At 45.3% G+C, this 13,668-nt stretch overlaps 1 protein-coding gene across 2 annotated transcripts in view; it reads right to left on the minus strand.

The window, feature by feature from the left end:
* Nucleotides 1–13,668, minus strand: part of LOC310752457 (venom factor-like) — a 70,069-nt gene that overhangs the window by 4,207 nt on the left and 52,194 nt on the right. For both annotated transcript variants that reach the window (XM_083592760.1, XM_083592759.1), the window contains 10 exons: nt 13,497–13,660; nt 12,132–12,290; nt 11,790–11,940; nt 10,171–10,225; nt 8,241–8,328; nt 7,123–7,212; nt 6,563–6,668; nt 4,841–4,930; nt 2,768–2,854; nt 864–947 (listed from right to left, as the gene is read on the minus strand). In XM_083592760.1, the coding sequence (XP_083448886.1) occupies nt 864–947; nt 2,768–2,854; nt 4,841–4,930; nt 6,563–6,668; nt 7,123–7,212; nt 8,241–8,328; nt 10,171–10,225; nt 11,790–11,940; nt 12,132–12,290; nt 13,497–13,660 (1,074 nt within the window). The remainder of the gene's footprint in view (nt 1–863; nt 948–2,767; nt 2,855–4,840; nt 4,931–6,562; nt 6,669–7,122; nt 7,213–8,240; nt 8,329–10,170; nt 10,226–11,789; nt 11,941–12,131; nt 12,291–13,496; nt 13,661–13,668) is intronic.

Genomic DNA, 13,668 nt, shown 5'->3' on the forward strand with positions numbered 1-13,668 from the left:
ACCACACAAAAGCATCAGAACAATAAAGGGTCATTAATCTGTTCTCTAATCTGTCACTTGTAGAGCAAAGTGTTTAAAAATAAAAATATTTTTTTAAAGAAATCATTTATGGAACAGCAGAGAAGAGTAAATCTAGTCCCCTACTTTCCTCTTCGAAATAGAGGACCAGTGTTATTGGCAATGCCAATGATCTGATCTGAGCTACGTATGCCTAGGTTTATTTTCTGGATTGGACCTCTTTGAACCCTCAGCCCTTCATCCAGTAAGAGACATAAACAAAAACACATTTCCATCAACATTTGCTCCCAGGTGAATCAAGGTGAGCATTACTAAAAAGTGTGGTATTCATTTAATAAAAAGAACAGTTGTTAGTAAGTTAGGCCCATGGTTTTCAGAGTTTCTAGCTATCAAAAACCCTTTCCTCATGGTTTGCATGATGCAGAACACGTACATTCTGAAACAACCTCTGGTGGGAAGAAAAGACAAGCAGTGATGGGGAAGTGGGCACAGTTCAATAGTAAAGCACTTGCTTTGAATGCAGAAGATACCTAGTCCAATCTAGGCAGATCTGGGAGAGACACTCCCCCACCTAAAACCCGGCAGAGGTGCTGCCAGTCAGTGTCGACAATATTGAACTAGATGGGCCAATGGTCTCATTGGCTAATAGAAGTTTCCTTTGTTCCTAGTGCTGGGCATGGCATCTTTCAGGGAAGCTTCTGAGGAGACCCAGGGTTGCCTGTCAGACTGACTGAAAATCAATGGCCTAGAGACTTAAAGTCAGATTTTTAATCAATACTTATTTGAAGTAAATGTTGCTACTTTTGGATCCACGGCAAGTTTCCCTTCAGGGCGCAAATTCTTACCTGATTTAATGATTTCCAGAACTTCCATGATATAGTTGTTATAATCGCCTTCCTCTTCTATTAGAATCAGCTTGGTCTTGTACACTTAAAAACGAAGACAGAGAAAGATTTTAATTAAGATGGCTGCATGTTTTCCTCATATATACCTTAACATTGCTGGTGAACGGGCATGATTCTGCATAATTTGTATGATTCCCCACCAAAAAAACCTTTAACTCCAATTAATAATAGTAATAATAATAATAATTTATTTATTCATTATTTATATCCCGCTCATCTGGCTGGGATTCCCAAACCACTCTGGGCAGCTCCCAGCAGAATATTAAAAACATGATAAAACATCAGACATTAAAAACTTCCCTAAACAGGGCTGCCTTCAGATGTCTTCTAAAAGTCAGATAGTTTTTTATTTCCTTGACATCTGATGGGAGAGCGTTCCGCAGGGGGGACGCCACCAAGAAGGCCTTCTGCCTGGTTTCCTGTAACCTCACTTCTTGCAGGGAGGGAACCCCCAGAAGGCCCTCAGAGCTGGACCTCAGTGTCCAGGCTGAACAATGGGGGTGGAGACGCTTCTTCAGGTATACTGGGCCGAGGCCACTTAGGGCTTTAAAGGTTAGCACCAACACTATGAATTGTGCTCAGATACATACTGGGATAATCTGATAATCACTGATGCTAAAGACACTGCATTTTGGCACCAGTAAATCCAGAGCCTCCTCAAATATCCAGGTCCAGTTCTTGTTGTTGTTTAGTCGTTTAGTCGTGTCCGACTCTTCGTGACCCCCTGGACCAGAGCACGCCAGGCACTCCTGTTTTCCACTGCCTCCCACAGTTTGGTCAAACTCATGCTGGTAGCTTTGAGAACACTATCCAACCATCTTGTCCTCTGTCATCCCCTTCTCCTTGTGCCCTCCATCTTTCCCAACATCAGGTTCTTTTCCAGGGAGTCTTCTCTTCTCATGAAACTTTCCCCTCAGTTCACTCTACAGCATGTGCAAAAACCATCTTCTTGAGTACACTCTCTACGCTGACTACATTACCTGCTCTGAAGTAATCCCACTGAGTTCAGCAGGTTTTACTCCCAGGTAAGTGGGGACTGTGGGTTAAACCACAGAGCCTAGGACTTGCCAATCAGAAGGTCGGCGGTTCGAATCCCCGCCATGGGGTGAGCTCCCGTTGCTCGGTCCCTGCTCCTGCCCACCTAGCAGTTCAAAAGCACGTCAAAGTGCAAGTAGATAAATAGGTACCGCTCCGGCAGGAAGGTAAACGGCATTTCCGCGCGCTGCTCTGGTTCGCCAGAAGTGGCTTAGTCATGCTGGCCACATGACCCAGAAGCTGTACGCTGGCTCCCTCGGCCAATAAAGCGAGATGAGCGCCGCAACCCCAGAGTCAGTCACGATTGGACCTAATGGTCAGGGGTCCCTTTACCTTTACCTTAAGTGGGTACAGATTTGAAGGAGAAATTCTTGAATTTAATCTTCTCTGTATACATGGCTACACAGAAGTAATCCCTATTGAGTTCACCAAGACTAAGACTCTTACAAGTGGGTATAGGATCTGAATCTCCTTATAGTCTTTAAAAGTCTTAAATAAATAATAGGACATGATGCAGTCATAATTTCAGCAACCTTAAAGCCCACATGCTTCAATAAGAAAAACAGGTATGCTTTTAATTCTTCAACTGAAACCTATGAGGACTTTGAAGCAGAGGAGGCTGACCTCCAGAGGTTGCTGAACTACAACTCCCATAATTCCTGAACATTGGCCATACAGGCTCATGGGAGTGATAGCTCAGCCACTTCCTTAGCCACATCACTGTACAATGTCCAGGGTTGACCAGATGCAGCTGCTATTAACATCAAAGCACAGCCATTGCCTCATCTAGCAGAGTAAACTTTAGTTACCATAATCCACTCCTGGCTTGCAGGCTTCTGCAATTCGTAGCTGCAGATCCACAGGTTTCGTTGCCGTGTTGTAAATGGTGCAAGTTTCTTTGGGAGAAAGGCAGAGAGAGAAAATGAATGAAGAGATGGAAGATCTCCCTAGAAGTCCCCGATTGTTTCTGGGAGTATTATTAAGCGGATGTGATAATTGCGGCTGCCAGGTTTTCAAATTAGGGCTGGGCTCCAGCAGCAGCCCTAACAATTATTCACCATTGCCATAATCTTTGCATAGTCATGAGTCTACCCCAGGAGGTTTTAAGACACTGCAGAGAGAATTCAGTGAGGAGACATCACCTCTTTGATTGCAAATGCTGGCTCTGCTCACCTACCCACCAACCCCATTTCTAGTGCCATCAGTGCCAGATTTACGTATAAGCTAAACAAGCTATAGCTTAGGGCCCAACTCTCTTGGGGGCCCCAAAAAAAATTAATGGAAAAAAGAACTGGATGTACACTTCCAAAATATAAGATAAAAAACAAATAAAACAAAACCTACATACAGCAACAGTGTTTTGTGTTGTGTAGGCTTCAATGATATAAGTAATGGGCTCCCAATCATTTTAAGTTAGAGCTTAATAATTATTTCACTATTAATATACCGGTACTTCTTCTTAATTGTATTTCACTATTAATATACTTCTTCTTAATTGTATTTTAGTTCAACAATTGCGTTGATAAAATATGTACTTTGTTTTGTGCAAATGGCTTTAGATACCTATTAGCTCCATAAATGACCATATAGCATATATTCAACACAAAAAGCAGCGACAATTTGTTGTTGACAAAGGACAGCTGGACATATAAAGGTCCCCATTACCTTCAGTAGCTTAGGGCCACATCAAACCTAAATCCAGCCCTGAGTCCAAACCTAAACCCCACCTCACCCACCTCTCACTGCAGTGGCAGACTTCGGGCTCCCAAATTTCAGCAGAGCCCTGTGCACCGCTAAAATCTGGAACCCCCTGCTTGCCGTACCCCGTTCTATAGCATTGTTTTGGTGCCCCCTGCAGTGCGGCGAACGGTGCAACCACAATGGTCACCTCACTCTAAAACCGCCTCTGCTCACCCAAACATCCCTTCATGGCTCATCCCACCTTCTCCTCTCGTAGCTTGCCCCAAACTGCCCCCTCCTTCCACAGCCCAGTCCAAGCGTCTCCCTCGTCCTTCACAGCTCATCCTACCTTTTAAAGGTGGGCATGCGCTTCTGAGAGCGGTTTTCTGAAACACCAGCCCTCCTCCTTGCCGCAGTCGCATTTTACAGGCCGCGGCAGGTGTTTCTCGCCTGAATCACCAGCCACCCATGCTTCCCGCTCGCCTGACTGCCATCATACTGGAGTTGGAGCAGCTGCTTGTTTTCATCCACTCAAACTGCACCCTGATGACAGCCCTACAATTTTATGTATATATATAACTGTGAGGCTAGTGACGTCTTTGCCTGCTGAAAAGAATTTTCAGCTTTGAAAAATCCCTCTTTTACATTTATCAAACAAAAGTTTAAAATGGAACTATTTGACACCTTCTTGCCACTGAAATGAAATTGTTCGGAGGGTTGTCATATTTCAGGAGATGGTATGTAGAGACTTGAAGTTAATTATAACTTCAAGTAAAAAAGAATATATTCAATATTATTGTGGCATCTGACTGTATTTTAGATTATTTTTATTGTGCATTACCTGTTAGTATTATAAATATACACTGAAATATATATTTGGTAAATGTAAAAGAAAGGAACCTGCCGCTCCCTCGAGCTGAAAAATTTGCTATTTTTCATCAGATAATAGAAAGTGCTAGAGCTCAAACCAAGTCCAAACCCATCAGTAGTGATTTTGCCAAATCTTGTAAAGACTAGGTTCTTTTAATAGCAACCCTACCCCTCTCTATGCCACCTTAGATAATAGATACACCCTAGATTAATTCCTGTAGTTCAGAAACCACAAATGTCTACAGGACCTTTGTTTCCATGCTGACCAACCTTCCCTGCATCCCCAGAGTTGTGTTTGGGTGACTGGAAGCAGCATCTCTACTTTGCCTTACCTTCTGCACACCGGCAAACATCGCCATGGCATATCTTATCGAGGAGGCCACTCCCTTTGGAGGGATGGTAGAACTTGGTGCATTGCTCATCTGAAAGGAGGAATGGAAAGAGAGGTCCTTACTTCCACACTGACATGCCTGTGTGGCTCACCGATTTGATTCCCTGGTGGGGTGTTGATTCCAAAATATAAGCCTTAGGAAATGCACAGAGCAGGAGTGGGTGACCTGTTTCTCCCAAGTGATACATCACCCTGACTTAATGTAGGGAAACCCATCAAGAGGGTTTCTTTAAACGGTCACTTGTAAAGGAGAGAGTAGTACCCCAGCATTCCCTTCAAGTTCTGTACTCTATTCTTCAAGCAATGGTCTGAGGCTGGAAGTGTATTTTACTGCACAAATTGACCTATGCCCAAATGGCCAGGCTCCTCAGAACAGACAGTGCTGCCACGAAGGGCCCCTGAGTCCCTGTGCTTAAGCATGGCTAGGGAACCACAGATATAATACAGGTCACATGAAAAATGAGGTTTATTGTTCTTTCTGACAATTGCATTACAGGGGAGACTGTGGGCAAATATTTTCAGCAGATGTCAATCTGAGTTTGTTGGAGCCACCAGTGCTCAGTTAAAAGGGCTTGGCAGCCCAGGTTGAGCCTGTCAGTGGCCAGCTCACCCTCCCTGGCCCTATAACACTGCAAGAGACATTAAAGAGAGAACAGGTATCCCGTCAAGCAGGTCAGCTCTTTGGCGTGGCAAAATACCTTGGGACTGGCCCATCCTGCCCAAGAAGCCACCAAAAAATCCACTCTTGCGTGCTGCAGCAAAGCTGATTAGGACAATTACTCACGTTTCTATAGTATTCTGTCTTTCCTGTGTGCACACACACCCTGGGTAAGTTAGTGCTAGAGCAGAGGAAACCAGGAGCCAGGCTCCCCTGGTTTTGTTCACTGCCCTTGGAAGGAAATTACCGTATTTTTCAGTCTATAAGATGCCTCCATGTATAAGACGCCCCCTATTTTGGGGGACTCAGATTTAAGAAAATGGCCTCAGCATTATCAGCATATAAGACACCCCTAGTTTTTGACATGATTTATGAGGGGGGGAAACCTACTCTTATACACAGAAAAATACGGTATACATTGGTACCTCTGGTTACGTACTTAATTCATTCTGGAGGTCCGTTCTTAACTTGAAACCGTTCTTAACCTGAGGTACCACTTTAGCTAATGGGGCCCCCCACTGCTGCCGCGCCGCCACCGTGCAATTTCTGTTCTCATCCTAAGGTAAAATTCTTAACCCGAGAGACTACTTCCAGGTCAGCAGAGTCTGTAACCCGAAGTGTTTGTAACATGAGGTACCACTGTATCTGGCTGCTTAGAGCAGGGATGTCTTAGGGCTTAGTTGCTGAGCTAAGTGCTACTTGTGGGTCTCTGCTCTCATGTCATCACCTTTTGATGTTTTTATGTGATATATTGCTCAATTCTGCATTCATAAAATGGGGCCAAAAAGACATTCAGAAAAGTTATGTGCATGCTATTTGGTCAATACACCTATCTGGCTGGGTCCACGGGGAGAGCTGTACGTAATGTTAAGAGAATCCAGCTTGTATTTTATGTCCTCAAGTTCACCAGAGCCCAAAGTCCCAGTTTTACACAAAGCTATAGGGATCAGGCCCTAAGATGCACAACTGAGGGCAGCTTTCAACTTATGCTGACGTTGCCATTACCTAGATTATAATAGCTGTACACCTTGACAGATCCAGGCTGAATGAGACCAGCTTCAAAATACTTGTAAGCTTTAAATTGAAAACATTCATCATCTTCATGAGAAACCTAGGATGGGAAGAGAAAAGAAAGAACAAGTCTTTGGGTGCCAGTCTTCCACCAGAGAAGAAGCCCTAGGTTCAGTGGTTTAGACCACAGTGCCACCCGTGTCTAAGTCCTAAGCTATTCTTAAAAGATACACAACGGCCTTTACTTTGGGCTGGGAAGACCTGTGTTTAAGGCCTGCCTGAACCAGGAAGCTTATTAGGCACCCTGAAGCAAATAATTTACCTCATGATTCAAAATACAGAATGATAACACCTTCTCAAATTACACGGGGACTAGTGTGTATGCCCATGAAGATAAAATGCTTCTTGTGCCAGCTCAAGAAAATAAAAAAAATCCTGTAAAATGTATACGCATAACCCACCCTCTAACTCACAGATGCACACCAGTGCTAGTCTAGCTACAGTTACATTTAGTTGTGCCAGTTATTCCCAGAACCTCTCCAGCAAGTATTTACCTTGTCCAGATAGATGATGAGGTTCCCTTTTTCAGACATGGCGTCGTTGATGTCAAACTTGGAGATGTATCTGTCGACTCCCTCAGAAAGCTGAACACAGAATGAGAACAATTGACATCATTGGCACCAAGGGTTGGAGTTAACCCAAGCATGCAACCCCTCAGGGGTAGAGCATTTCATCTAGAGGAAATTTGGAGGCTCAATATACCGTAATTTTCTGTCTATTAGACGCCTCCACATATAAGACTCCCCCCTATTTTGGGGGACACAATTTTAAGAAAATGAGGGGAGATGGCCCAAACTTGTTGAGCCTCTCCCCCCACGCAGCTGCAGGCGGGAAACACTCCCTAGATCATTTCCTGTGCACAACCACATCAAGGGAAGTTGCGTTCCAGCCAGCCGGTTGGCTGGAGGGCACATTCCCCCACGCTGCTGCGAGCGGGAAACGATCCAGGGAGTGCTTCCCATGCGCAGCGGCGTCGGGGGACGCTGTGCACTGCCAGCCAGTGCCCCCAGATCGCTCCCCACACACAGCAGCATCTCCCCCCCCCATGCCACTATCCGTGTATTGGACAACCCCAGTATTTTGACATTTTTGTGTCAGAAAACCTCATCCAGTACACGGAAAAATATGGTATGTATCTGAGGGATTTCAAGAGAGGTAGGATGAATTTTCATACGGTTAGAGAAATTTCTTAGGGAAATTCCACAGAACCCTCAGTCATTTCTCCCAAGGCAGAAGGAATGTTGAAATTCCTGCATGGAACAGACTCTCAGGAGAGGTGGTGAACTCTCCTTCCTTTGGGGTTTTTAAGCAGAGGTTGAATGGCCACCTGTCATGGATGCTCTAGCTGAGATTCCTGCATTGCAGGGGGTTGGACTAGATGACCCTTGGGTCCCCTCTAACTCTATGATTCTCTGGTCCTCTGTTGCACCCAGTCTAGTAAGCTGCTGCCTCATAGCAGGAGAACTGGTGGCACATTTATGACAAACCCTAATCCATTCTCCCTGTGGATCTAATTCCAAGTTTTTTTGCTGACCGCAATGAATTTTCTAGTGCAATATTCTCAAAGAACAACTGAAGCAGTCATCTCCAGTGCCAAGGAAAGCTCACCTACCCTCTTAAGATCGCCAGTGTCAGGTGAAAAGCCAGTGAGCATGGAGACATCAATGATTGACATTGCAGCATCAGCCTTTCCAAGATACCTAGAATGAGGGACAGGGAAAATGACGCCAGAATGGATTTCATTGCCATTAACAATAGCATTAACATCAGAATTAACAGTAACAATTTAAAACAATACGTCAACCAGCATGCTAAAGTCGATTGCAATCGCAGAACAGGCAGCAGAAGTGAAAATATAGCATCGCTGTCCATTTCATCGGGACAAAAAAGTGTGCCTCTCCCTCCCATCTAAATGAAAATAATGCAAAGGCAAGGTGTGCCTGGCAAGGCCATTCTGTGGGCCACTGTATGTGAACCTCACTCCACCAAGCAGATCTTAACAAACAGGCAGGCTGGTGTAGGAGGAGGTGTTCTTTCTGTTATTTGGGGCAAAAGTCATTGAACACTTTGTGTTTGTGCTCTTTTTTTCCTTTAAAAAAATTTGGACAGCTTCAGAGCCGTCTTTCCCATTGGTGTTAGTGGTTCGTTGCACCGGGGTGCCCTAGCGTGTGAGGGAGCTGCACAGCTTTGCCGGCAGCCTCCCCTTTCTCTGCACACCTGCCAGCTGCGCCCCGCCAACTATATGCCTGGCAGACATGCAGCTTCCTTTCCAAGCCTCCGCAGGAGGAGAGCGATTCCCGCAGAGGCTTAGCCTCTGCACCTGCTGAAGACAGCCCTGTTCCTGGTCGTTGTCCTCATCTTGCTTCCTTGTGAAAGGCAGCGCGCAGCCTTCCCAGGCTGCCTTATCCAGCGCCCCGGCGCCAGAGAGCATGTCTGCCAGCACATTTTCCTGCTTGGTCGCTGCCACCACGCTGAGGATCTGGGAAGTGGGGGAGGCAGAGGACATTTTCTGTCGCCTCCTCCCTTGTTTTGGAGTTGTCGGGGAGGGGGGCGCCGGAGGGATCTTTGCACCACAGTGCCAGATATGCTTAAGACAGCCCTGGACAGCTTGCTTGATTCACAGTGGTTATGTAGGTGTGCAATACAAACGGCAAAACCACAACTGAGCAACCTACCATGGCTTAAAATCTTGATTGTTTAGCTATTTCAATAGACTCTCTGGTGTTCAAAATTGGAACCATTCCTTTATCTTGTGTTCCTTTAGCAGGCTGAGGGCTTATCCATGCTTTCCTTTTGCCCCACACTTTCCAGGCACAGGCCAACACTTCAAAGCTCCGTGTCCAAGTGTTCCCTGGAGCTTTGTGGTTTTGCTCCAATTCAGTGGTAAAAGTGGGTTTTCGCGGGGAAATCTCCAGGGGGGGGGGGGAGAGCACTTGGATATGAAGCTATAAAGTTCAAGCCATGCCTGAAAAGCATGAAGGAAAGGTAACTGCAGATAAGCCCAGAGAGTATGGTGCAGTCAGTAAAGTAAAGGTAAAGTAAACCCTTACCATTAGGTCCAGTCGTGACCGACTCTAGGGTTGCGGCGCTCATCTCGCTTTATTGGCCGAGGGAGCCGGCGTACAGCTTCCAGGTAATGTGGCCAGCATGACTAAGCCACTTCTGGCGAACCAGAGCAGTGCACGGAAACGCCGTTTACCTTCCTGCCGGAGCGGTACCTATTTATCTACTTGCACTTTGATGTGCTTTCGAACTGCTAGGTTGTCAGGAGCAGGGACCGAGCACGGGAGCTCACCCCATCGCGGGGATTCGAACCGCCGACCTTCTGATCGGCAAGTCCTAGGCTCTGTGGTTTAGACCACAGCGCCACCCATGTCCCATGGTGCAGTCAACCACCCTACAAATCCAAATCCAAATATCTTAAACTCCTGAAACCAGAGAAGCCTTTGGTTGCTAAGCAACAATTTTTGCTTCTCCCAGTTGTTGCTTTGAATGTTCAGTGATGGTGACCCACGTCTATCTTGAAAGCCCCAAATGCTCACCTGGTGCAGATGTTGATCTTGACTGCTCCTTTGGCTCCCTTTTCCTGCCCGTTAACTTGTAATTGGGGGGGAAAGCACAAAAAATTAGTCACTTTGTGGAAATTCCTTGCTGTGTGACTCAAAAAAGAGTAGCACAGGCTTGATTGTCCAACTAAGATCCATACTGGCCATTGCTGGCCTATCCAACTAATAGGCCCCTTCCCAGAGAATGTTGTGGCCATGACTGGAGATGTGTGGCTCTCCAGATGTTGTTGGGCCACAACCCTTCATCCCTGACCACTTGCCATGCTGCCTACGGCTGATGAGACTTGGAGTCCAACAACTTCTCTGGTCTAAGCTTGCTTCCAGTATCACAACTGGACTGGGGTCAGGGAAAAGGAGTTGGGGCAAATGAGTGCAATGAGGGGAAGGGAAGGAGGGGGTCCAGGCAGCTTCCTTTACCCACACGTCCCTACTTATTTTAACACCAGACCCACCCATCCCAGACACACAATTAGACAAACATTTGCTGCTGTGACATCTAGCTTGGCCCTTGCAATTGCTGTTCAATTTGGACATTTTAACATCTGAAGTCTGCAGTGCTCTCTTCCCTGGAGGTGCTTTGTGATGTTATTTATAGCATGTGGCCACATAAGGAAGGGAGTGGGATCTGGAGGACTTGTTCAAAGTTCATTTTCTGGAATCATTACAGTGAGTGGTATTGAACAAGCCAAATAGTGTCAGTTCAGACTGGCAGATTATACAGGGCACACTACGATTCATCACTGTCTGAATTCTTTGTTTGTTTGTTTTGTTCTACCTAATATTTTTAAAAGATACAACTATTTATAGGATTGTTTGTGGGTAAATCTTGCACTATCCCTCCGTCTGGCATTGTCTCACCTTCCTTTTCCAAGCCCTTTTGCCTTTTTCTTCTCTCTGTACCCTGACCTAGTTTTCAAATGGGGTTTGTTGTTGGTTTTTTGCACCATTCTACCCATATTCACCTGGTTAATTTTATACGAATTTCTTTAAGCAGTAGATAAACAAGCAAGACCACTCTTTGTACAGGTACACCTGGAGTACCATGCCCAGTTCAGGGTCCCGTAGTTTAAGAAGGATATTGACAAGCTAGAATGTGTGCAGAGAAGGGCAAACAAGATGATCAGGGGTCTGGAAACGATGCCTTATGAGGAATGGTTGAAGGAGCTGGGTATGTTTAGCCTGAAGAAAAGAAGACTGAGGGATGATCTGATAGCCATCTTCAAGTATCTGAAGTGCGGCCACATGGAAGACGAAGCAAGCTTGTTTTCTCCTCCTCCAGAGGGTTTCAAATTACAATAAAGGGAATTCTAAAAATTGCGAAAAACTTTCTGATGGTGATCGCCGTTTGACAGCATAATGCACTACTTCAGAATGGACTACCTCAGATTCTCCTGCATTTGAGGTTTCTAAAGAGAAGTTGGTATCTGTCACAGATTCTTTAGCTGTGATTCCTGCATTGCTGAATGATCCTTGTTGTATCTTCCAACTCTACAATTCTATTATTCTACTGATTTCAGAAAACAACCCCCTAACCCAGCAGTCTTCTGGGAAGCACATGTAGTTCTAGAAAATCTAAACCCACCGCTCAAACTTACACAGTGGGACGTCTTCAACAGAAACTCGCAAAGAAAAATTCTTGCACTGCTCTGCCTCCTCCCGTATCTTTGCATTATATACCGTCACAACAGTCATAGTTGCTTTTCCTGTGCCGGTTGCTTTCACAGTGAAATCTTGATTGAGCTTGGTCTAAAGAAACAAAGAGGGTTAGTATGCTTTTGGATTGTGTTCTCTACTGACTGATGTCATTGTACTGATTATTGTTACTGTTCTTTTCCCCCCTGTTGTAGTATGGCTTGAACTAGAGGTGGGATACAAATAAATAAACATTTAATGTGCATGTGTCTTAGGAGACAATGGAAGTAAATACAATGCTGTACCTCTGTTGACCGGGTAACGAGGGCATTCGCATACTCAATCCTGACAGTAAATGGATTTTGACGTTCTGGCAGTTTAATAGAAACATCCAAGTTCAGGTCCTTATGGGTAGGGATGTCGATCTCATACTGGGCAAGAGCTTGGAATACCATGATGGTTGCCTGAAATGGGAGGAAGAAGATGGGAGTTCAGTGAGTTCAGCTTGTGGTGCCCACCTAGACATAGAGGAAATGACAGTTTGCTAATGGAGGTTACCAGGAAACTGGAGCACACTCAGGGACAAATCTGTCAATTTTGGTCTCTCTCAAGTTTCTCAGTTCACCAAACTTAAATTCACTTCTTCACATTTCCACAACAACTTATAAGTTGGTGAAAATTTCTCCTAATTTTGTGTGTGTTCTGAAACATTTTTACAAATAGGTTCTCCTAATATAGTGTGCTTTTATGTATTATTTTTACTAAGATATGCATTCCTGTTCACTTTCCCCTAATATATGAATTTCTGTACACAGGGTAGAATTCAATGAAGCTCTAAGTGACTACACAGAACCATTTGTACTGGTATAATGGGACTCCCCCTCACCTGTTCCCCCTAAACCTGTTCTGTGAGTTCCCCGAATCCTCTAGAAAAGCCCCACTGCACAAACAAACCTTGTTACACACATGCAGCATCTTAGATGAATCCAGGCCATATTGTTTGGCTGGAGAACCAAAATTAATAGGCATGTCTAATTTAGGGCTCCTCCACACTTTCTTATGTCCTTGTTCCTAGAAAGCATGGGTCTGAGCAATCTTTCCCTTGCCCCAGTCCTTTCCCAGGGAAAAAATGCTCTTTAGTGCTAAATCAGAGCAAATAGGCAGGGAATTGTTTTGTATTCTGCAGGTAAAGGTAAAAAGGGAAAGGACCCCTGGACGGTTAAGTCTTTGGGGTACGGCGCTCATCTTGCTTTCAGGCGTTTGTCCACAGACAGCTTTCCGGGTCGTGTGGCCAGCATGACTAAACAGCTTCTGGAGCAACAGGACACCTTGACAAGTGCCAGAGTACACAGAAACACCGTTTACCTTCCCACCGCAGTGGTACCTATTTATCTACTCACACTGCTAGGTTGGCGGGAGCTGGGACAGAGCAATGGGAGCTCACCCCGTTGTGTGGATTCGAACTGCCGACCTTCTGATCAGCAAGCCCAAGAGGCTCAGTGGTTTAGACCACAGCTCCACCCGTGTCCCTTTTATTCTGCAGGTAAAGCATTCTATCATAAGACCAGGCTGAGCACTAAGAACTAGGTGCAAATGCAGGCTACAGTTCAGTGTTTAAGCAGTCCAACTGCTGTTGGCAGCAGTAGAATGAGAATAAAGCAAACAATCACCTGGGTTTGTCCATATGTCCCTCCATAATATTTCTGCTCTGTCAGCCACTTGACTATGGGACCAACACCATCAAACTTCCTCATTTTCAGCAAGGCCAGCAGAGCATAGGATGTGCCTTCGATGTTGTAGGTGCGAGCATTATATTCCTCCCAGCGATTCTTATCTATATAC

The sequence above is a fragment of the Podarcis filfolensis genome, assembly GCF_964270895.1.
Source record: "Podarcis filfolensis genome assembly, chromosome: 17".
Classification (NCBI taxonomy): Eukaryota; Metazoa; Chordata; class Lepidosauria; order Squamata; family Lacertidae; genus Podarcis; species Podarcis filfolensis.